Source organism: Phalangium opilio, unplaced genomic scaffold, assembly GCF_054372755.1.
Source record: "Phalangium opilio isolate 3A_F unplaced genomic scaffold, DU_Popi_V2 ptg000022l_1, whole genome shotgun sequence".
Taxonomy (NCBI): domain Eukaryota; kingdom Metazoa; phylum Arthropoda; class Arachnida; order Opiliones; family Phalangiidae; genus Phalangium; species Phalangium opilio.
In genome coordinates, this window is record NW_028324154.1 from 3182326 (window position 1) to 3205023 (window position 22698).

The 22698-nt window shown below is 36.6% G+C and overlaps 4 protein-coding genes and 2 long non-coding RNA genes across 7 annotated transcripts; 3 read left to right on the top strand and 3 right to left on the bottom strand.

Annotated features, from left to right (window-relative positions):
- Positions 1-1672: 1672 nt before the first annotated feature.
- Positions 1673-2030, bottom strand: LOC149695141 (uncharacterized). The gene is made up of 3 exons (XR_016382495.1): positions 1939-2030; positions 1753-1867; positions 1673-1692 (listed from the first exon to the last, which is right to left on the bottom strand). It is a non-coding gene; the product is annotated as an uncharacterized LOC149695141 (long non-coding RNA).
- Positions 2031-5238: 3208 nt separating this feature from the next.
- On the top strand, positions 5239-5745 carry LOC149695142 (uncharacterized). The gene is made up of 2 exons (XR_016382496.1): positions 5239-5390; positions 5450-5745. It is a non-coding gene; the product is annotated as an uncharacterized LOC149695142 (long non-coding RNA).
- A 1317-nt stretch (positions 5746-7062) lies between these two features.
- On the bottom strand, positions 7063-13069 carry LOC149695143 (uncharacterized). The gene is made up of 11 exons (XM_089867457.1): positions 12920-13069; positions 12364-12396; positions 9262-9407; positions 9139-9204; positions 8863-9077; positions 8586-8804; positions 8348-8517; positions 7809-8022; positions 7609-7722; positions 7452-7553; positions 7063-7384 (listed from the first exon to the last, which is right to left on the bottom strand). Exons 3-11 carry the CDS (start codon positions 9398-9400, stop codon positions 7325-7327), a joined length of 1299 nt encoding a protein of 432 aa, XP_089723583.1. The 5' UTR covers positions 9401-9407; positions 12364-12396; positions 12920-13069; the 3' UTR covers positions 7063-7324.
- LOC149695144 (uncharacterized) lies at positions 9672-13275 on the bottom strand. The gene is made up of 4 exons (XM_089867480.1): positions 13237-13275; positions 12983-13129; positions 12364-12396; positions 9672-12002 (listed from the first exon to the last, which is right to left on the bottom strand). The coding sequence occupies exons 1-4, from the start codon at positions 13273-13275 to the stop codon at positions 9672-9674; spliced, it is 2550 nt and encodes an 849-aa protein (XP_089723606.1).
- LOC149695145 (uncharacterized) lies at positions 13106-15787 on the top strand. 2 transcript variants are annotated; one of them, XM_089867456.1, is made up of 3 exons: positions 13106-13472; positions 13559-14161; positions 14231-15787. In XM_089867456.1, the coding sequence occupies exons 1-3, from the start codon at positions 13274-13276 to the stop codon at positions 14725-14727; spliced, it is 1299 nt and encodes a 432-aa protein (XP_089723582.1). In that variant the 5' UTR covers positions 13106-13273; the 3' UTR covers positions 14728-15787. The 2 variants fall into 2 exon arrangements, with proteins under 2 accessions (XP_089723582.1, XP_089723581.1); XM_089867455.1 differs by having other exon boundaries at positions 13559-15786.
- A 3344-nt stretch (positions 15788-19131) lies between these two features.
- Positions 19132-22023, top strand: LOC149695146 (uncharacterized). Its single transcript, XM_089867481.1, has 6 exons — positions 19132-19540; positions 19610-19994; positions 20103-20429; positions 20581-20719; positions 21129-21422; positions 21502-22023. Exons 1-6 carry the CDS (start codon positions 19132-19134, stop codon positions 22021-22023), a joined length of 2076 nt encoding a protein of 691 aa, XP_089723607.1.
- The last annotated feature ends 675 nt before the right edge of the window (positions 22024-22698 follow it).

Consider the following 22698-nt stretch of genomic DNA (forward strand, 5'->3'; position numbering starts at 1 on the left):
GACTGGTTGCGACACAGTGAGCGCCCTCTCGGGTCAAGGAAAGCTCAAAGCGTTCAAGTGCATATCTCAAGATGCAAGTATCAGGCAAGCCGTATCGGATCTAGGTTTAAAGTGGGAGGTTACTGAAACGCACATGGCCTCAATTGAAGCGTTAACTTGCCAAATTTATTGCTCCAAAACCAAGTTCGTTCATGTTAACGCTTTACGATATCAAATGTTCCGCGCCAAAAAAGGAAACATTGAATCGGGACAAATACCTCCTTGCAAAGACACCCTTCACCAGCACACGTTACGTGCTAATTATCAAGCTGCAATTTGGCAGCGAAGTTTAATTGGCTCTCCTGATATACCAGACCCGGCTGCAGGCCATGGATGGAAACTTAACGACAAGGGACAACTAGAAATAAATTGGATGGTTGGCCTCCCAGCTCCGGAAGCTGTATTAAATTTAATGGCCTGCAACTGCAGTAGAAATTGTCGTCCCCTAGACTGCGCTTGCATTTTAAACAAGCTGAAATGCACAGCCGCATGCAAACTTCAAGAATGCTCTAATATGGAGATAGAAGAACCTTTGCACACTATACCTAATGAAGACTCTGATGAAAGCGATGACGATTAATTTTTATTATGCACATATGTATAGAGAATAAAGTGACTTAAAAGTTTTTAATACTTGAACTAATTTATCTGCACGTATAAGGACATATATTTCCATTCAGAACGAAATAGAATTCCATTTCAATGCAACAACTGATTACTAATTTAAGTATGTTTGAGACCTCCCATGTTGAATTATAGGTTATTTTGCTGATTTCTGAAGAATTTGTGGAAAAAACAATTTACCCCTATATTAAATTACTGATAAATTGTTACGTATCTTTAATAAACGTTCAAAATTTAGATCATGTGAAAGCTAGAAGACCATTGTAACGTACCGTACTCCAGAAAAAAATTAATTGTGAATATTAAGTACGTCGCGTTGCAGAAATTGATTAAAATAATGATGTGAAAAGTCTATTTTTAAATTTGACGGCAAACCGCTTGTTTTACAAAAATAACTCACATGACAATATATTTAGCCATATATATAATCTATCGAATAAAATTAGTTTCATTGTAATCGGATCAATAGGTCAAACGTAATAGCCGTTTAAAGAAAGGCGCGCGACGCCATCTTGGATCGGCCGCCATCTTGTATAGCTGGGCGACCGAGATTGCTATCACGCGTTTTCACCATCCCCACGTGACCCCCTAACTAGAAAACCTAAATATTTCTGGTCCCCCGAGTTGATACTCAAAAGTATTTTTTTGGCGCCTGGCTCACGGACTAATAAATATACATTAAGTAGTCGTCAAATACAATTTTCTTATAAATATTAAAAATTAGGGACTAATTTAAATCGAGAAACCTACGTGATAAAGTTAAAATAAACTCTGTTTTATTTAAATAATATTCCTAGATGGTTTTTGAGTAACATGTCATCAATCAGTCTCGACATAGGTTTCGCTTCATTAATTCCTATATGTAATACTTTATTACCATAATGTTAATTGGTAGTTAGATTTGTTTATCTTATACATACCTTTAAAGAACTCACCTCATATTTGAATGGTCTCAAAAAATATACTCATTGGTAGTTTTTATAGGATAGATAATCAACTTCAAGATATAGTTGCAACAATTAAGCCAGCCTGTTGCATTAAAGGGGCACCTTAAGGTAAGGCATGCTCGACTAATAATAGTGTATATACCTTAATATATGGGTTGATTACAACACTTAAACATGGCAAAGATCCTTGAAGAATTTGCAGCCTTAGAAAATTCACCATTGGCAGTGTCAATGATAAAAGTTTAAATACCAGAAATCTATAATAAAGAAGGCTTATGAATATTTATAATTTATTTTATTTTTTAGGCATGTCAAGAACATTATTTACCAGTCGAACATTATTCCAATAGTTGTTTTTCAAACTTCATTCGCTGCTGGTGATTTGATTATAAAATACGTACAGTTCATGGTGCCAAGTGCAAGGGAAGCTGGTTGTGACCGTCGTAGAATAGATATTAAACCGAATCAGGCTTGCATGACCCGTTACGAGTAGGCAATCATATTTGAATAAGACACAGATTTCTCCAGATCATGGCCTTTGAATGACTGAATACCTCCGCTATGGGATGGTGCCTCATTTCATGTTCCAATCACTTACTTGCGTTGCTCCTTTCCTTGAAACGTATCTTGAAGATCCATAAAATCAGTAAATAACAGCAGGAGTTCATAATAACCCCCCTTCGGGGGGGGAGTACGAAACTTGCCATGGAGCTAATGGTAAAAATCGCGAACAACAAGATTTTGTCGTTGCGCATATAAAGGAGTAGCTTGTTGATGGACATACAACTTTACAGTAGATTGTAGTAGTATCTATACTCCTTGGTTTTCGTTCCAAAACTTGGCCGGGATCTCCGTCGTTAAGAAAAATGGCGAGTATGTGGACGTAGAAACACGATGGAATTCTTATATTAAAGATACTGGGAATCAATTTGTCCAAACTGTTTTAATTTAACCACGGAATTCTCACACATATCACAAAAAAACAATAATGACTATCGTTTAAATGTTTTGTAGAAAACTAGAAACCATCGCAAAGCCAACTTCTTAGCCAAGGCTTAATGTACACCGCGGCTGCCCGCGCCGACAGACGTGAGACGCGACTCGCGAGCCATTTTCGCTCCGAAAATCACAAGATGAAAATAGTGCTAACGCGGAATATGGGAAATTAATGCGCGTGGGCGCTAAACATTTGGGTAACTATGTTTTTGGGAGTTAAGCGGTGTATAAATCCGCTGAGCTTTACGGCGAAACTTTGTTGTTACGGTCTTTTTAACCAGTTTCGTACTTGCCCCCCGAAGGGGGGTTATTATGAACTCCTGATAACAGTAAAAAAACACTTTTCATTACCTTGAAGGAACCTTTTCGCCTCCAGCAATTAAGCTGGTTCCTCGAAGTCTTTACTACTTACTACATTTACATAGTACTTCCATTGTCATAAGCCTCGGTCGAAATACTTTTCGAGCTCGTGCACAGTTCGGCTTGATTTTAAAAGTAAATCACATAACTTTTCCGCTACCTTTTCCGAACGATAGGTTAGGTTAGGTTGATTGACATTACAAACGGTATTACTTTGTAATCACATAACTTTTCCGCTACCTTTTCCGAACGATAGGTTAGGTTAGGTTACGTTAGGTTGATTGACATTACAAACGGTATTACTTTGTAATCACATAACTTTTCCACTACCTTTTCCGAACGATAGGTTAGGTTCATTGACATTACAAACGGTACTACTTTGTTATCACAGAAATTTCCTTTTCCGAACGATAGGTTAGGTTAGGAAATCGTAGGTTGATTTTCATTAAAAACGGTATTACTATGTAATAACATAACTTTTCCACTACCTTTTCCGAACGATAGGTTAGGTTGATTGACATTACAAACGGTACTACTTTGTAATCACATAACGTTCCACTACCTTTTCCGAACGATAGGTTAGGTTAGGTTCATTGACATTACAAACGGTACTACTTTGTAATCACATAAATTTCCTTTTCCGAACGATAGGTTAGGTTAGGATATCGTAGGTTGAAAAACATTACAAACGGTATTTCTTTGTAATCACATAACTTTTCCACTACCTTTTCCGAACGATAGGTTAGGTTCATTGACATTACAAACGGTACTACTTTCTAATCACATAAATTTCCTTTTCCGAACGATAGGTTAGGTTAGGAAATCGTAGGTTGAATAACATTACAAACGGTATTACTTTGTAATCACATAACTTTTCCACTACCACCTTTCCACTACCTTTTCCGAACGATAGGTTTGGTTAGGAATCTCCCTATTTCCACTTCATCCCCCTATTTCCACTTCATCCCAACTATTTCCACTTCATCCACCTTCTTTCTACTTCTTCCCCCTTCTTTCCACTTCATCCCCCCTCTTTCCACTTCATCACCCCTCTTTTCACTTAATCCCCCCTCTTTCAATATATTTCCTATGTCCCCTTTGTGGAGGGACAAAAATACGTCGTTACTTTTAACACTGTCGCTGATGAGCGGTAATGAAGATAACCCACGCCTCTTCTTTCATACCCTCACGCCGCGGGGAAAGGAATCGTGGACTTAGACGACCCCTTCCCTCTGTTCTGGATCCATTCCTAATGATCACAGGTGAGTGGACTTTATTATCAGAAGAAACTCCAGATATGCCACTTCAAAAAAAAATTAGACTAAATCTTGACTGGGAAGAGCTCACAGAGCATCACCAAAATTATGAAACTGGGGAAACTTCTGACCCAAGTAAAATTGTCCAGACCATATCAATGAGGTATATACGTAGCCTTCAGACTATAAGAATTCCGAATCAATGAGAGGATGGTTCTGAATCCTCTTATTGTGGGAACCGTATAATCATGTACGAATGTTAAAGTTAACTTTACCTAATTCATCTGCAGCTCCATACTGAGTGAAACGGAGGAAAAAATTATGTACTTAAAAAGATGGAAAGAAAAATTAGAAAAACTAAAGGTTGAGCAAGCAAAAATAACTCCCCAAGATCAACGAACAATTAAATATAAAACCGATATTGAAAAAACTATTAAAAAATTGGAAATCGACATAAATGACCTTAAGGTAAATATAATATAATTCACGAAACTTTCAGAGGTATTGCAAATAAATATTTTTCAGGAAATTGCCAAAAAGAAAGATGTAAAGACAAATTGCCAACGGAATTAAAAATATACTTATTCGCTACTCAAACCGTTTTTATTTTGTTATTAATTCATGATTCAAAATGTATAAATAAAAATTACCTTTATTAAAGTCAGTATTGCTATTTCGCATTATAGTACTTCTCTGAGAAAGTAACCACCCACCAAAGGGCCATAGGAAAGAAAATTGAAAACGATTTTGGCTTCTCATTAAGTTTATTACATAATTTAAAGAAAATGCAATGCAAAATATTTAAAAATCCCAATACCTAAAATATCAATAATAATTCCCCTAGACACAAAATCTCGTACAATAGTGAGCCAATAGTAGACCCCAATCCGCAAAGTCACTACCCTAACTTTACTTCTAACAATTAATTACAACTAACTACGATCACACTAAGGCTTAGCATAGCCAAAGCAAAATTACAATAAATTAGGACCTGCCGTGTCCTGGCAAGCTCGCCATATCAAGGATATTCAAACATCTGTTTTGCACGTGAACAAGAAGGCCTCTATGGTTACTTTGGATTATTTAATGGATATTTCTGGTCTACCTCAAAGTTTGATCGAACTGACAGCGAGTTTACAAAGAAAGGGAAATACGCCGAGCCAGTGGAGTAAATAGATATTTTTAACTATTCGAGCCTATAACAAAGTTTTTATAAACTCTTTGCAGCCATTTCCGATTATCTTACACTCCCCTGCGTTTGGAGCAATTTACAGGCCTCTTAACTGACGTTTTTGGGAAAGGGGCTTCTCATACAGTCTATGGAGATTTTCAGCCATTGGATAAGACAAGTGAAGCCCCGGCGTTTTACATTCACGCCATTCAAAAGCATTAGATTCGGTCCGTTTGCAAATCCGAAGATTAACAAATAAATTTTATAAATTTGATAGAAACATAAACTTATTGTACAAGTTATCTTGAAGGTCAATTACTTTTTACACTATGATTAAAAATTAAATATCTTCTTTCTTTACTATGAAAGTTTGTTCTCTTTTACCACCGTATCTGGAAGTATAATACTTCCGTTTAGTACTTGTCTCTGCCTTTCGCGTTTTAGAGCATTCAGATTCTTCGCGGTCTTTTAGTCTATGTTCATAAGTGTCACCACGTATTTTAATAGATTTTTCCACTTGGTCAACCTTTGGTTTTTTAGAAAGTGAAACACTTTCTCTACTTATATTACTGTCTGTCACGCTGTTTTGAATTGTCTATATCGCGAGTATCACGAGAGTTATGTTTTGGTTTCTGTTTCGGTGGCGTGATTAAAGTGGATGTAATCATGTTCCTTAAAAACCGTTTGTTTGTTACAGGCCTATTTGGCTTAGCCCACCCATGAGCTCCGATAGAATTTGCCCTAATAGCCGCTTTTTTAGTGTCATTAATTATTTCATCAATCGCCTGTTTTTCAAGAATGGAATCCTCCATTTCAAATATTCAAAGAATAATGTTTCTTCCCGAAACAATATGATAAAACTCTTTACCGTGAACCCTTTACTCGCAACAAATTAACACTTACAGTAAAATTTACTCGGTAATTAGGAAAAACACCGATTCCCTACCAGTAACCGCGCCGCTTTGGTAACCGTAACCGCGAGTCTGCGACACACCACGACCGATGCAAGCAAAATACTAGTACAATCTAATGCAAATTTAGTAAAGGGTATTTCTCCAGCTCCTTCTGCTGTTAGAACCCCTGTAATCCCTCCTGAAAGGTTAGCATTTTCGGGTTCACCAAATGAAAGTGCCGCAGAGTTTCTCATTTCTTATGAGGAATTTTCAAAGTTCCATAAACTTACAGATAAAGAGAGTCTATCTGCTTTGCCTCTCTTACTTAGAGGGCATGCCCTTTACTGGTTTAGAAATCTAACCCTGAGATATGATTCGGTACGCCAAACTAACCCGAGCCATCCTACACTGCAAATTCCAGGATCATTCCAAGAATGGTTGAAGCACACATTGAGACCACCAAATTTGGTATCGATTTAAGAACACATTCACTTCAGGATCATTACAAGACCACTTTAAAATGTTCTAAAAGTGATGTTGAAATGTTCTTGATATGTTCATGCGTTCTTAAAACATTCTAATCATGTGTTCTTGAAGTGGGTAAACGTTCTTATAGTGTGCCGTATATTGTGCTCTTATTGTGTTCTAAAGACGCGAAGTGTTCTAAAATTCCCTTTTTTAAGAACACTTTATATGATCTTGATGTGGTTCTCGGAAGTGTGCTTAAAATGCTAATAATAATCATTCAGTATACATTTTCACTTTCTTTATTAATTTATTATTGCCACAGTATTTTAATTTCCTTATCCAGTTTTGCTGCTCTATTTCCAAGCTTATAATACGAATGGTTCATGACCCATTTCGCAAAGAGGGCCATCGGTTGAAGAAACACAATTGGGTAGTCCAATTCTTGAGTGTAATATGCTGAAAGCAGAGTCATCAGTATCGTCGGGAGTTTCAGTTCATGATCCTTAAATATAATTTCGAATCCGTTGCCGACAATCACTGCTTTTGATATTTTACCGTTATCAATCGCCACTATAGGCACAGGGGTGGTCCTTTCGCGCGAATTTTCATTTGCTCAAGTATTTCTGAGTCCTGTCAGATGGGGAAAAGAGTTAAATATTCAAATGAATAGATATGAAAATAAATGATATTTACATACTTTAACTTCTTCAATAATTGACATAGTTTTAATTCCTTTGGTTTGAAAATTTCCTGCCTTTTTAACAAACCACATCCACGCGAAGTACATAAAATCGTGGCCCTGAATTAAACACTTTAAAACGCTGTTTATATTAGTTTAACTGATATGCAAATACCTTATTTTTTCTCGCTTCTGATATGTCTATAATTATATTGAAGAATTTTTCAACATTACGGGATACTGATTCAAATACCTCTCTTCCGCACATAAGGCGAAACTCAAACAAAAACTGCAAAGTGAAAGAAATCTTATTCAATGTGGGCTTTATAAAGCACTTTTCTAAGTTAGAAGTTAAAAACAATACGTTTAACTTACAATGTCGACAGTTTCAAAACAAGAGAACACTTCTAAAATCACTTCATCGCTACTGATAAGGTTGGTTCGCAAATTGAATGTCTTTTTTAAATTTGCCTTTACAACGCCCATATCTGGCTTGGCTTTAATCCACTCAGTTTGAATAATTTTTATACAATTTTTCTCTTCATCAGCAGTTGCCTGGTCTCCCTTATAATGGCTTCTCGAAAATCCACTAAAACAAACACACATATTTAAAGGAAAAATTGATAAAGCCCTATTGAAATATGAAAACCCACAAAGTAAAGAAATCATTTAAAATAATAAGAATCTTAATATAAAATAATGTTACGCTGCTAGCTCTGGTGGGTATGCACATTTATACATTTGAATGAAAGGAAATAAATGATGGCAATTATATTCATTTAATGTGGGGTATAAAGTTCAGCTATTAAGTAATTAATAATTTAAACGAGGGTTTTAGCTATAGAAATACTGCAAAATTCCTTTACTTTAAGATATCGTAGAATTTAGAAAGGCATTAAAATATAAATGCTCACTTTAAGACGGGTTTTGATTTCGAATTCTTAGAAACTTTTGGTTTTGAGACTGTCTCTGTATTTGCCGCAGCTAAACGCTTGAATCCTTTTGTTTCTCTCGTTTCATCAGTCGATTTTTCAATTATTCTTTGCTTTCTTATTTTCGAGCTAAGTGATTTTGTAAATTTTTCCTATAATGTATACAACTTAATTACTCATAGCGAAGAGCTAAAAAATGCATTCATTATCGGATTTATACCCATGGTGTAGTGCCGTCTAATTTTATGCTTGGATATAGTTCATACATCCTTGAGCCTATATTTGTGTAAGCGGTTCGTGTACAAACATTGGGGTTTTTTATATAAAAAAAACAGCATTCGGAGACGAAAATGTGCCAAGTATGGCCACTGGTGACAGTACCATCCTTTAGGGCTTTCTCTATAAACTTAGAAAAGGCAGGAATACCATAGTCTGAAATCTTCGCGTATATATAGTTAGAATATTATCAAGTTATATATAATTCAAATATAACTTACTGAGTTTTCTGGCTTTTTGTTATTGGTATTTTCTTCCTCAATAGTAATAGAAGCAAAGCTGGCTTCTTGATCTTTGCCAATGGTATCAGTCTCATCAGCAGTTTCTTTGCTGTTTGAACTAAGAAAATTTGGCTTCTCCGTATGCTGCTGGCAATTTAAGGTCTGAGAATAGTTCTCGCAACTAGTTTCCATCACAGACATGCTAGAATTAGGTCCTACAAAAACAAAATCATTTCAAATATATAAAGTTACACCCCTATCCAATAATTTAACTACTTATGTCAGAAGACGCTCCTTTTTCTAATGGCAAGGCAGGTTTTGAAACATCATTTGCGTTAATCACTACATTAATAAATGCGCAGTTAAGTAATAGTCTATTTATGAAGGTTTATGAAATACTTTTTTCGTGTTTCGTAACTGGGCAACAACAGTAAGCACAATTGTTATTTGTTACATCTGCACTTCTTTCGTATTCACAGCACTCGTCCTTTCCACAATCTTTACACGCACCCCTAAGGATGTTCCGACTATCTAACATTTCCGAACTGCAAAAAAAATCTTCAAATTAGGAACAATATGCGAAATTGCAAGGGGATGACTAGCAAATTTGTCTTTCATTTGGTGGGATGAAATCAAATGTGCTAAACCAACGCCTTATTACACTAAATATCAATATAGCACATCTATCTCATTGAGAATAACGACTCAAATTATTAAAATTAAAAATTATATGGTACATAAAAAATGAAAAGTATCAAAATATACATAATTTTCATTAAAATTTAGTATAGTTATATATGAATGAATATCTATAAATTTGTACTAGGAATGAGGCATGAATATTTGTTGACCACATAAAGATTTTCTGCTATGTACCTTGGGGCCAATGGAAATGGGTTTTGCAGAGATGACTGACGAACCAAACTATATAATTCGTTTAATACTAATTTGTACGCATTAAAATCTGGGTTGTACTCGTTTTTTGAAGACTCTTGGATCACAAAGCACAAATCATTTTCTAAACTTAATATCCGATGAACAACGGCAAAATTTGGCTGTGCTTCATTAATGCAATTTAATACTATACAGTTGCCTTCCCTGTAGATATGGCCATGTACAACAGCTTCTTTGATTTCCCAAATTTGAGATAATCCCGCTAAAGCCCTAATGCCCGTTATTATATATTCTGGATATTTTGACAAGTCCAATGGTCTCTTAACAGATATGTCATTTCCACCGTATAAATAGTTCAAATTTGGGCTTCCATTTGGTCCTCTTTGATAAAAACAATTTCTCAGTAAACTATAATTGCCCATGCTTTTCGCTATGTTTTTAAAGCTTCCCCACTTGCGCCCTTTAAATACCGAAAAAAATGCTTCAAATCTCATACACCAATGGTGTCTTAATGGTCCAAACATAGAAATCTGCCTAGGTAGATGTATTAGATAATGGAATTTTGGTTTAATTGAAATATCCGGGTAAAGCCGCCGAAACTCTATTATGTATAGTTCAACGGCATTTTTAAGCTCGTCAACCGTTTTTGATGTTGCGTAAGGCGATGTCCCGATGTGAACTATTTGCACCAAGCGAATGAAGTTTTTTAGATTGTCCTTTGACTCATCTGTAACCCTTTCTCGTATAACAAATGGCAAGATTTCTATTAGAGTTAGACACGAAGCTGCGGATATATTTAAAGATCCTTCAGATTTCAGGATAGAACTTTCAATTGTTGGTGGTTTATTTCTATTTTCAAGATAATAGTATTTAAAATTATTAAGGGATTGATTTAACCATTCTAAAGTAAACAATTTGGCTTCAGAAATGAAATAACTCAAAACTGCTTTTAACTCAACAAGGGCAACGCCTTCTAACAAAACATGCATAGGGTCATGGGTCGAAATACTTAAGTCAATACCCTTTATATCAAATAGAGGGGAACGCCGGTTTATACCATATTTCTTACTAAAATCCTTCCTATATTTTTCGGTAGAAATTTCATCTAGAATATCACATAAATCAAGGTGATCTTCTGTTGTACGCAAACTAAAATGCTCTTCTCTGAAGTGCTCAAAAACATCAGGCTTAGATCCATGGCATGTTCTGCAACATTTATGAGCGAATCCAACCCCCTCTTTAAAACCCCAAAGCTGGTTTGAAGCAGGAGTATCTGCTGGTGTACCAAGTAAAAGGCCAGTTAAATTTTTACTAACGCCATCTATTTTAAACCCCAAATCTACACCATTCTGAAGTTCATTCATAGATTGTACAAAATCTAAAAGAATATTTTTCATACCAAATTTCTTAATGTAGGATGATTTAACAATTGCCAGTAATTGTTTTGTGTACAATTTTGACCTGAACATAGGAGGGATATTCACTAACTCATACGTGAAAAATGTCAGTTTGTGAATTTTTTTGTGCATTCCAATTGGATTACATGTCTCAACATCATCTACATTTAAAATAATTTGCAGGCAAAATGCTCCAGCTAAATTATGGTTTTTATAGAAAATACCATCACACCAGTCTTTCATTACGTCCCCAGTAGTATCAAGTGCATTTGTAAGCCAGAATTTGACATCAGGCATGGCAATTAAACATTTTAAGCTCTCTAAAATGGGAATACTATAACCCCAAACCGACTGATTTTTCAATTTCCCCTTAGAAACGACGGTCATTCTTCCCATGTACACTTCCTGAGGTGTAATTAAATTGAAATCTGACTTATAAAATGTTTTCCTTAACGCGTCAGATTTGAGAGATAATGAAATGTCTTTGATATCAAAAAAATTATCAAACAATGTATCTGATAACTTTTTCCCATCTTCATTTGCAAAATTGCCAAACTTAGAACGGATAAATACCCCAAATGCTTTCATAAGCTCACTAAATTCTTCAACAATGCAGTCTATACTTTTCTTACTGAATCCAAACTTTGCTTCAAGTTTTAGCAAAAAGTACCCGAAAGCTTTTTTTAGCAATAAGTATTCATTTTTAGGATCCTTCCCTTCAACTAACGGGGCATGGTCATTAATGTTAAACTCATCTGTGTCCATTGAAATATCTTCCAGCGAATGATATTCATCTTCATCATCAATTTCATTTGGAATTGGTTCATTAAGTTCCGGTTCATTATGATACTTTGAACAATGTTTTTTAAACGCGTGCCAACTTTTAGATGTGTAAGGACAATTTTTGCAAGAAACAAAAAATAATGGATCATTCCGATGTAATTTTATGCAATGCAAACTTAACGCTTGTAAAGTTTTTCCAGAATAGCTACAAATATTGCATGGGAAAGTATTCATATCTATATAATCCGTCCCTAGCTTAAAATAAGCTAGCCAAAAATAGCTGAAAAAAAGGGAAGAGAAACACTGATTCCTGGTCAGTGATGTTTCGAAAATTGATTTTTATCATAAATTGAACTTTGCTAGGTTATAGGACTATGAAATAAATGTGCATAAACAGAAAATTTCTCACAATTGCTCGTATACTTACCTGAAAAACAATGATCTTGTTTAACCAAGAAGCCTAGAAAAAATAAGAAAAAATTTTGAATACCTAGATTTACCGATGGTGAAGGAAAATAGTTTTAACTTTAAAATCTATTTTCCAATAATTACAGCCAAACTTCCCCAGCCACGCTTGCTCTTACCCAACTGTTATCCGTTTGAATTTCCTTAGCACAGTTAATTACGAAACTGAATTTGTTTGTAGGCCTTTAACTAAGCCTATTGCAGATACAAAGAGAGCCTCATGTTACCCTAAGCCTAACAGAATTTTTTTTTTTTTATTGTCGAGCTAGGACCAAAGAAAAGGTCTTACAGCTCCGAAACTTTTTGAAAATACTTATGAACACTTTACATTACAAGATATAGGGAATATAATACAAAAGTAACATTAATTAAAATTCAAAATTTCATCAGTACATTCTATGTCCTATAACCCCTGTGTTATTGTTATATAGAGTACCTTAACCAGTGGGAGCCGTAACGCTTTATCTTTTAAGTTGCTCAATTATTTTACGTTATTAAACAACAAAAAAGGTACTTACTTATGCTTATTTACTCGTGCCCTCTGCCGAAAAACTGGACTACGTTCAACAGAACTTAGTAACCTTCGCCGAAAGCCCGAAAGAAAACTTTCCAAAAACCGATAACTTCAACTCAACCGCCGGCTTTTCCGCAAGCCCGTAGTCCGTTATTTTGCTCTTCAGAGACGAGGCAACTTCACTCTTTCTGTCCGAGTCGTGTCGTGTCACGTGCTATGAAATTAACAACGTCATTGGGTGAAAGAAATGCGTGCCTTCTGGCGGGTTTTACCGAAACGATCCTAAGACAGTAAGCTTAGCTCGCGAACGCGAAACCGTACGTCTCCGAACGCAGGAGCCTCGGAAAGTTGGAACATCATGGCGCCGTCGTTTTGTTGTGTACCTCAGTGTAATTCTTCGAAAAATAAATCCATCCCAGGACTTTCAATGCACTTATTTCCAAAGGATAAGAATATTAGATTAGAGTGGAAACAAAAACTAAAAATTAGGAAGAAAATAAGCAATTATATGCGGGTTTGTGGCCTTCATTTCCAACGGAAGGATTTCTTCTTTCCAGGTAATTGAGCCAAGGCTTAAGTAAACATTTTGAAGTTCTGACCACGCAATAATAATTAATTTGGAATAATAATATTTTTCTATTAGATTTGCCAGCAAAGAGACGAAAACTTAAGAAAGGAATAATTCCTTCACAGAATTTGCCAGTAACTTTGCTAGAACCAAAGGATATTGTCGGGAAGAGGAAGTTACGAAAACAGTTTGTGAAACATATTCCGAAGGAGGATAGTGGCTCTAAATCAGTTCAAGATAGCGTATTGAAAGAAACTGACAGTAGTAATTCTGAAAATTCGGACCATTTATTCAGTTCATGTAATTTGACTACGTCCACAGAAACGTTTGTGTGTGTTAGAAAGTTTGACAAGACTTGCCAGGTCAATAAACATGTTTCCCATAACTTCAATCTTTTGAACATTATAAAAACTGATAGTGACTTGTATAATATGTGTGGAATAGCTTCTTTTGAGCTGTTCAACGTACTTGTTGGCTGTACGCGTTCCATATTTACTATAGATATTTCCCTGCCAACCGAAGGTCTAGTATTTTTAGTACTAATGAAAATGAAACTCAATCTGAGTTTTATCGTCATAGCGACAGTGCTAGGCATTTCTGAAAAAAGTTGTAGACTCTACTTTCATCAGGGTGTACGTGCTTTAGCGGATGTTTTGGAAACAGCAATTGAATGGCTCAGTAAGGATGAAATTCTAAAAAACCTGCCTACGTTTTTTGAGAATTACAAGAACGTGGTTTTGATTTTAGAATGCACAGAAGTACTAATTAAAAAGTCCAAGTGCTTGAGGTCCAGCATTTTGACATGTTCATTCTGTAAAAGTTGCAACTCAGTAAAGTTTTTAGTGGGTGTTGCTCCAGCTGGAAACATAACGTTTATCAGTAAAGCTTATGGAGGACGAACCTCTGATAAGTTTGTAACTAATGATAGCCAAATATTAGACAAGCTCACACCATATACAGATGGTATTATGGTTGGCAAAGGTTTCCACATCGATGAACTGTGCTACAGTCGAGGAATTGAGCTAATTAGATTGCCATTTCCTAATAAAAACAAAAATCAGCTAACCGTTATGGAGCCAAAAACTGAAGTAGACCTAGTCAAAGTCAGGGATCATGTCAAAAAGTCCATTAAGCGATTAAAAATATTTGAAATATTTAATAACAACATGGAATGGGAATTCATGCCTCATTTTCATTCTATGATAACTATAGCCTCAGGCCTTGTGAATTTATCAAGGCCATAAGGCTGATACTGAGTCACTTTTTTCCCTGAAAGTAAACTATTTTTGCCATTGGTTACTGAAAGCAAGAGCAAATAGAAGAGTATAATACTTTGCCTCCATGCGCTGAACCTCGTTTGAGGGGCAAGATTCCTACCACTCGGTTAGCGTCGGCTGACGAGCAGCGGGATCTCTACACTCCCACACTCCCTTGAGTGGTTCTACTTTCTCAAAACACCTCTAGCGTCCTGATAGGTTAATTAAAATTCTAGGGGCAAAAGTTAGATTTTGACTTGAGTCAAAGCTATTTTTTAAACTGAGTTACTTAAAGTTGCTGATAAGTCCTATCTCAAAAATATGTTTTTCCTATCATTTTCGAGTTAATTAAGGGTGAAAAACCCGTAAACTAATTTTTATCAAGGTATCTGTATTATTCCAGGGTTGCCACGGGTCATAGAGAACCTGGAAAAGTCAGGGAATTTAAAAATGGGCTGAAAATCCGGGAATAGGGACTTGGCAATTCAGGCTTAACTCCGCCCCCAGCGCCATTATGGTATGTTTTTTTAACAGAATGAAAGCTACATAAGCCCCTCCTCCTGGTATGTTTTTTAGCACTAGTGGAAGGTAGCCTGACGTTGCATGACGTAGTACTGCCAAGTCCCTATTTTAAAAGTTTCAGCAAAGTCAGGGAATTTGATTTTAGTGGGTAAAAGTTATGGTGATAAGTCTTTATTGAAAGAGTATAGTGAAAGTTGCTCCTCATCCTCTCTTAACACGGATAACTCTAGAGCAATCCTTAAAAATGTCTAGAATTTGTTTTTGTAAAGTAAATGCTCTCTAAAAAAATCTCTTAGACTGTTATTTATAGTTAAATATTTCTTAATCATTTTGGTAGAACAAATACATTGGAAAACTTAATGTAGAGAGTTTATTTAATTATAAGTACTTAAAATGTTTATTGCTCTGAATAAACTTAGTAATTTTTTGGAAACTTTTGGTTATCATTTCGTTAACCTTCTCTACGCTGATATGAAAAATTTAATTACTTTACAACCGTAAATCATGATAAATTTAATGAACTTGAGCAAAATGTGTTTTTAGGGTAAAAGTATTATTGTAAACTTCTCGTTAGAACACTTAGCACAGGAGCATAGTAAGATCACTTTCAAATATTTGGTGTTCTTGAAGTGTGTAACTCGCTTTAATTTTCAAAGTCAAGTCATAAGAACACTTTAAACTTTCAAGAACACGAATGATCGCTATTAGAACGAAAACGGAACCATAAGATCATATTGAGAACACATCGACTCACTTCAAGAACTCATCAGGAACACTTAAGTGTTCTTTTGTGATCTTGAAGTGATCCTGAAATTTGCAGTGATAAGCTAACATGGAAAAGTTTTAAGAAACATTTTAAAGCTCAGTTTAGGGACTCAGCTGAAGCAGATTCAAAACTTAGATTAGAAATTTCACAGAGGAGACAGAAAGATAAAGAATCTGTTGAAGAGTTTATTGGGGAAGTAACAAAATTAAATCTGGGAATGAATCTCCCATTAACGGAAAAAAAATAGTTATCATTATAAAAAGTAACCTTAAAAAAGAGTTGGAAGCTCCTCTACTTTTATGCCATTTACAACTCTTGAGCAGTTAAGAACAGCTTTAAAAACAGTAGAAAGAAACCTGCACAAAGAAGATAAGCCTATTGAAAAGAAAAAAATCTCCTCCTAAGCAGTCAAATAGGGCTAGGGATTCCCGAAATAATGGGGCCTTTGCTCCACAGCCTTATGCCATGAATTGGATCCCTCAACCTATGTATTATAATCAGAATGCCCTACCTTGAGAATATCCTAATCAAAATATGGGAAACCAAAATAGGTCAATGATCCCAAATGTACAAGGAAATAACTCTCGACCTAATTAAAGGTCTAGGTATAGAGCAAAATCCCCAGCTAGACAATTCCACCCACCTACTTGTTACATATGTCAGAAGACTGGACATTACGCTTCCGACTGCCCTGATAAACAACCCAGCAAGTCGGGGGAAGATAAAGCTGGAGAGATCCCTCAGGGTCCCTCTCCCGATGCCCAATAAAAATCCCTATCAAGAAGCGTGTCGCGTTCCCTTTAAGGATTGAATCCGTAAAGAAAGGTTCCATCCATAAAAGGGTTACTATTCCCGTTATATTTGAACACGCGACAGTATACGCAAAATTAGATAGCGGGGCAGATGCTTCTTTTATTAGCTTAGATCAATGGCAATGGATTTGTAAATTTGGAAGTTTTTCAGAGCTACCTGAAGATGAACATTTAGATTGTGTAGTTTGGGGCGACGGCCGTTATACGTTTACAAAAGGTTCCCACGAACTTGACTTCTCTCTTAAAGATAATGGGAATGAAAAATATTTTAATTTTCAATTCTATTTTGTTCCTTCCCTCACTAGTGACTTTATATTGGGACAAGATTTCCTTGAGGAATATAGGGTCTTTTTTGAATCTTCACATTGTTTAGTGGGTAATTTGAAGATCCGTTTTTCAATTCCATCAGAAAAGGATCGAGTAAACCAGGAGATATTAGATAACATCAGGGAAGCGATTTCCGCAGCTCCTATTTCTAATGACCAACGTCTACAATTAGAATCCCTTTTGTTAAAATTCCCTGAATTGTTTTCAGATAAAGTAGGAAGAACAGGACTAGTCTTCCATGAGATTCATACGGGTAATAGTCCGCCCATAAAATCAAAACCTTATCGTGTAAATGATCAGAAGAAAAAATAATCGAACAACATGTTAGGGACATGTTACAAGTATGAAAATTCTTATCTTTAATTGATTTGCTTCTGCTTAAACTAAAATTACCTCAACCCGTAAGTGGTAACTGCCACAGAATAAAAATAAGGAACTCCGTACTTCTACTTTCTTATAGACTTATTACTAGCCTTTATAACTACTACTAGTAATTCTATTAGAAAATTTCTTTCTTGTCATGTTGAATGTTTTCATAATAACAAAGGAGATCGTAAGAAAATAGACGCATAGTAAGCGAGAAAAACAAATTTCAAAAATCAAAAATTATTATTTGTTCCATCTGTAGTATGGCGATATGTTTAACAAATTTCCCTACTCTGATATTTTCATGATTTTCCACACTGCCGTTTATAGAGTAGTGTCAGTATGGAAACGTCATAGCTCAGTGTAATCCCCCTACTGGGCGTGTACAATATCCCCTCTTACAAGAGAGCGCCTAGAGGGAGAGATACACCGTCTACACCTCGTTTCTTTCGCAGCTTTGATTTGATCGTCACAGATGCTTAATATTAAAATTTGTAATTTTATGCTAAATACTTAAATCCGCAATTTTATGCTTAATATTGAAATTGTCCGTAATTTTATGCTTAATATTGAAATTGTCCGTAATTTTATGTTTAATATTTAAATTGTCCGAAATTTTATACTTAATATTGAAATTGTCCGAAATTTTATGCTTCATATTAAAATCCATAGTTTTGTGCTTAATGTTAAAATCTTTAACATAATTCACATATAGGCCTAGGTTAAATATTTCATTTGGGCAGAAAGTTAGTAATTGAAATGAATAGAAACGGCATAATTGTAATTACTACATACTAGTGATTTAATAAATTGAGAATGTTCAGTGATCATCGTCGATTCAATCAAATTCATATCTTCAAATACATAAATTTTTCTTTGGTGGAATAAAATCATCTACCGATAGTTTCTCGTATACTACCTTACCTATCAGAACTTCTTTCCCATTGAAAGAAGCCTTAAAACCTTCCGCGGGCTGTTTACATCACGGAAGAAAAAAAATTCCCTTCTTGGGCAATGCCTATTCCCTCCCTCCCCCAAAACTTCCCTTCTTTGCCACTGTCCCTTCCCAAAAAAAGAAGGTAAACATCCTTCACCAGCCAGTTGCCTTCTTTAATTCTGAAGAGATATTTCTTCCCAAAAAAGAAGGCTCACCTCCCTACTCGAGGGACTACCTTCCGAATCTTAGAAAGGGGGTTCGCGATAGCTAAAGCTCCATTCAAGACATTTTTCGGTCTGGGGAAGGAAGGTAGGGTTGTAGGAAGGAAGTTGTGCCTTCTTTTACCCAATCTTCTTATCAAAGAAGGCGCCCTTCAGCTTCTATAGTGTTGCCCTCTCTTCTCCGAAAAAAAAGGGTTAGAAGGCGCGATAGCGCCCTTCTAAGGAAGATTCTTCTGAAAATTCCCACCACTGCCCGTTGGTTTAGTTGATCAAACAAAACGGGGAAAACCCTATCGGTTTTGTATTGATTATAGAAAAATAAATAGTGTTACAATAAAAGACCCGTATCCCCTGCCTAATATAGAGGATATGCTAGCTAGAGTGGGAAGACCTAATATTATCACTAGCCTTGACTTAAAATCCGGGTATTGGCAAGTGGAAATGCACCCTAAAAGTAGACCAAAAACTGCTTTCGTGACTCATATGGGAAAATTCGAGTTTAACGTACTCCCATTTGGGCTTTGTTACGCCCCTTGCACTTTCCAACGTTTAAACGACGAGATTTTTAGAGACGATGATTACTTTCAGTTAATTGACTATTTAGACGATTTAATCTCTCTTAGTGAAGATTGGGATCAGCACCTAACGTGTTTGGAATACGTCCTAAATACATTAAAGGAGCTCACCCTTCAGTTAAAGAAATGTCGGTTTGCACAAAAAGAAGCAGTTATTTTCGGTCACATAGATAATGCACAAGGAGTGCATATTGACCCTTCTAAGATTGAAGCCATTAAGAAATTCCCTCCTCCTAAAAACATTAAGGAAGAACTAAGATTTTTAAGGATGGCAGGTTGGCATAACCGGTTTATTAATCACTATTCTCAAATAGTAGCTCCAATTAATAAACTTAAAATAAAAGGTCAGAAATTTAATTGGGGTACTGAACAGCAGATAACATTCGATAAAATAAAGGAAGAAATATGCAAGGAGCCGCCTTTCGTTTCCTTTAGAAGGGATTGCCCTTGTATTCTAACTACAGATGCTAGTGACGCAGGGTTAGGTGCCCTTCTATCCCAAATTCAGGATGATACAGAAGTCCCTATAGCATATGCTAGTACTGCACTTAGGGATGCTGAAACTAGGTACTCCACTAGCGAGACGGAATGTTTAGCTATTTGTTGGGCAGTTAAAAAATTTAGACCCTTTTTAGAAGGTCGTAAGTTCACAGTTCTTACGGACCATCAAGCTTTGCAATGGCTGTTCAATATTAGGGAACCGAATTCTCGTCTAGTTAAATGGGCCATGTACCTTCAAACGTTTCACTTTAACATTAAACACTAGAAAGGAGTAGAGAATGTGGTAGCAGACGCGTTATCAAGAGCTCCGATAAACTTCTTAAGCATTAATTTTAGCTTTTCTCCTTCCTCATCTACTAGATTACAGGATCCAACTAGTAGTAATACAAGTTCAAATTCTACCGATAACAGTTCCTCAACCTCCTCTAGCGACTCTTTTGAAGGTCAAATACCTCCCCCAGGTCCTAGAGCGTTATATTCAGTGTTTACATTAGAAGATGTGAGAAAATCCCAAAGGGAAGACCCTTTTGCTTCCCCTATACTAAATTCCTTACAAGAACCAAACCCAGTTAGGCATAAATTGTTTGAACTGAAAAATAATCTTCTTTATCGAAGACCTTATAGAAATCAACCTGAGAAAATATATTTACCCCCTCGGTTAAGGTTAGAAGCCATGCGATTATTGCATGATCACCCTTTGTCTGCTCACAGGGGCAAAGATAAAATCCTGAGAAAAGTAATATTTAGATATTGGTGGCCTACTATAGTAAGAGAAGTTCAGTATTACGTGAGAGGTTGTACATTATGCCAACAGTTTAAGGCTAGGAATAGAAAAAAAGCAAGGGTTAATGCAAACCTCCGAATTGACAAGTCCTTGGGACCAAATTAGCGTCGACATAATGGGGCCTTTCCCTCAAAGTAGACACCATTGTCTTTGTCGATTATATGACAAAGTTCGTGGAGATGATTCCACTTAAGACTATAACCGCTAAAACTTGTGTTCAAGCCTTTAAGTCTATTATTACTAGGTGGGGAGCTCCTAAAGCTATTCTTAGTGATAGAAGGGTACAATTTACTTCGAAACTTTGGCTTCAAACTTGCAGAGCTTTAAGAATTAATCCCAAGTTTTCTACCCCCTACACGCCTAAGGGAAATCCCACTGAACGAGTTAATCGTGTAATAGGCGAACTTATATCATTTTATGTAGGGAATCACCACGAAAGATGGGATGAAACCCTAGACCTTCTTCAATTTGCTATCAATTCTGAATCCCACGAAACCACGGGCAGATCCCCTTTCTTTTTGAATTTTGTGCGGGAGCCACGTCTCCCTTGGGATTTTGAAATTGAAGAACCTATTCAGGACCCTGATGACCCCGGTCGTGCTAAAGCTTTAAAAGTTCTTAGGGAACAAATAGAACTCAGTAATGAATTATCTAAATTGGCTAAGGCTCATCAAAAGAAATACTATGACCTCCGCCTTGACCCTGTAGAATTTGAGGTAGGAACTTTAGTATGGATGGAAACCCATCCTTTGTCAAGTACGGCGGACCAAATTATGAGAAAACTCAGTCCAAAATGGGCAGGTCCCTTTAAAATAGTTGCTAAACATTTTCCCGTTGTCTATGAGTTGGAGGAAACTATCTCAGGACAGAATGTAGGGAAAAGTTAACCTTGAACATTTAAAACTTTACTGGACAAATGTAGTTGTCTTCGACGATGCACCCGCTTCACAGTCAGAAGTCGCCGATGATCCTGAGCCAAGCTCTCCTACGGAAGATAGTCATGCACCCCAACCCACAAAGACTTCCTCATCATCATCATCCTCTTCTACTTCAACGTCACTTCCTCAGGACGATCAGGACTCAGTTCAACAGATCCCTCCTGCAATACCAGATGATTCTCATCACCCTCCTGACTCTGACAGTGAACCGGGCATGGACCTATTTGAAGACCCTCCTCTCCAGCTCACTCATCCCTCTAGTTACAGTCCGCCTTCTGCGGCAGGGGAGGCTTCCCCGTCTGATTATGAAAAATCAGTCGCAGAAACTGAGCTACAACAATCACCTTCTGGCTTTTCGGAGGAGATTTTGACACCTGAACAGATTTCTCAGTCGCATTTCCAATCGCTGCGTGAGTCCGAAAGTTCATCGGCCACATTATCTGAGTCGATGAGGACCCCAAGATTAAACAGGGTTACCTTACCCGATGCGTATATAGAGCCTATTCAATTGGGAAGGCGTAGAGAAGTGTGTTAGAGAGCAACGGTTAGGCCGGGAGGAAACGAGGTCCATATCTATTACCGACCTAATGACAATAAACGATTAAGGTCAACATACGAGGTCCAAGTTTACCTCCAAAATGATAAGATCCCGAACCTAACCAGGGAACATTTCTCTTTTGCCCGAGAGCCAATCTCAATTTTCCATTGAGAATTTATTTCCCAGGCAAATAAGAGGGGGTACTAAAACAGTATATATTTTCAGATGGCCGAAGGAGGAAGAGATTATTCACGCCCTATATACTTCGACCCTCCATTAGGAGCAAAAATTATTAACAATACGAGATCAAAATCATCCAAACTGGAGTCTACGCAGGAAATATGCGCCAAATACGCAGATTTCTGCCTAAACTGTGGACAATCCTCGCATCTTCAAAAGGATTATTTTATTCCAAAAAGGGATAAAGACACTCCCCTAAAATGTATTGATTGCGGAGGTCTCCACTGGACCAAAGATTGTAGTACTTCTCCCCAAGATATAACAATCATCATTATGGTTTCGCCAGGAGAGCGACGCTCCCTTGATATCGGCGAACAACATTCGGAACACGAAACTAGTCCGGAGCCAGAACACCGTCCTGTCACGGTGTATCGCCGTTTTAAAGAAGCCCTACTGCTTACTGACACCGTCTCTGATTCTCCTCTACAAAAT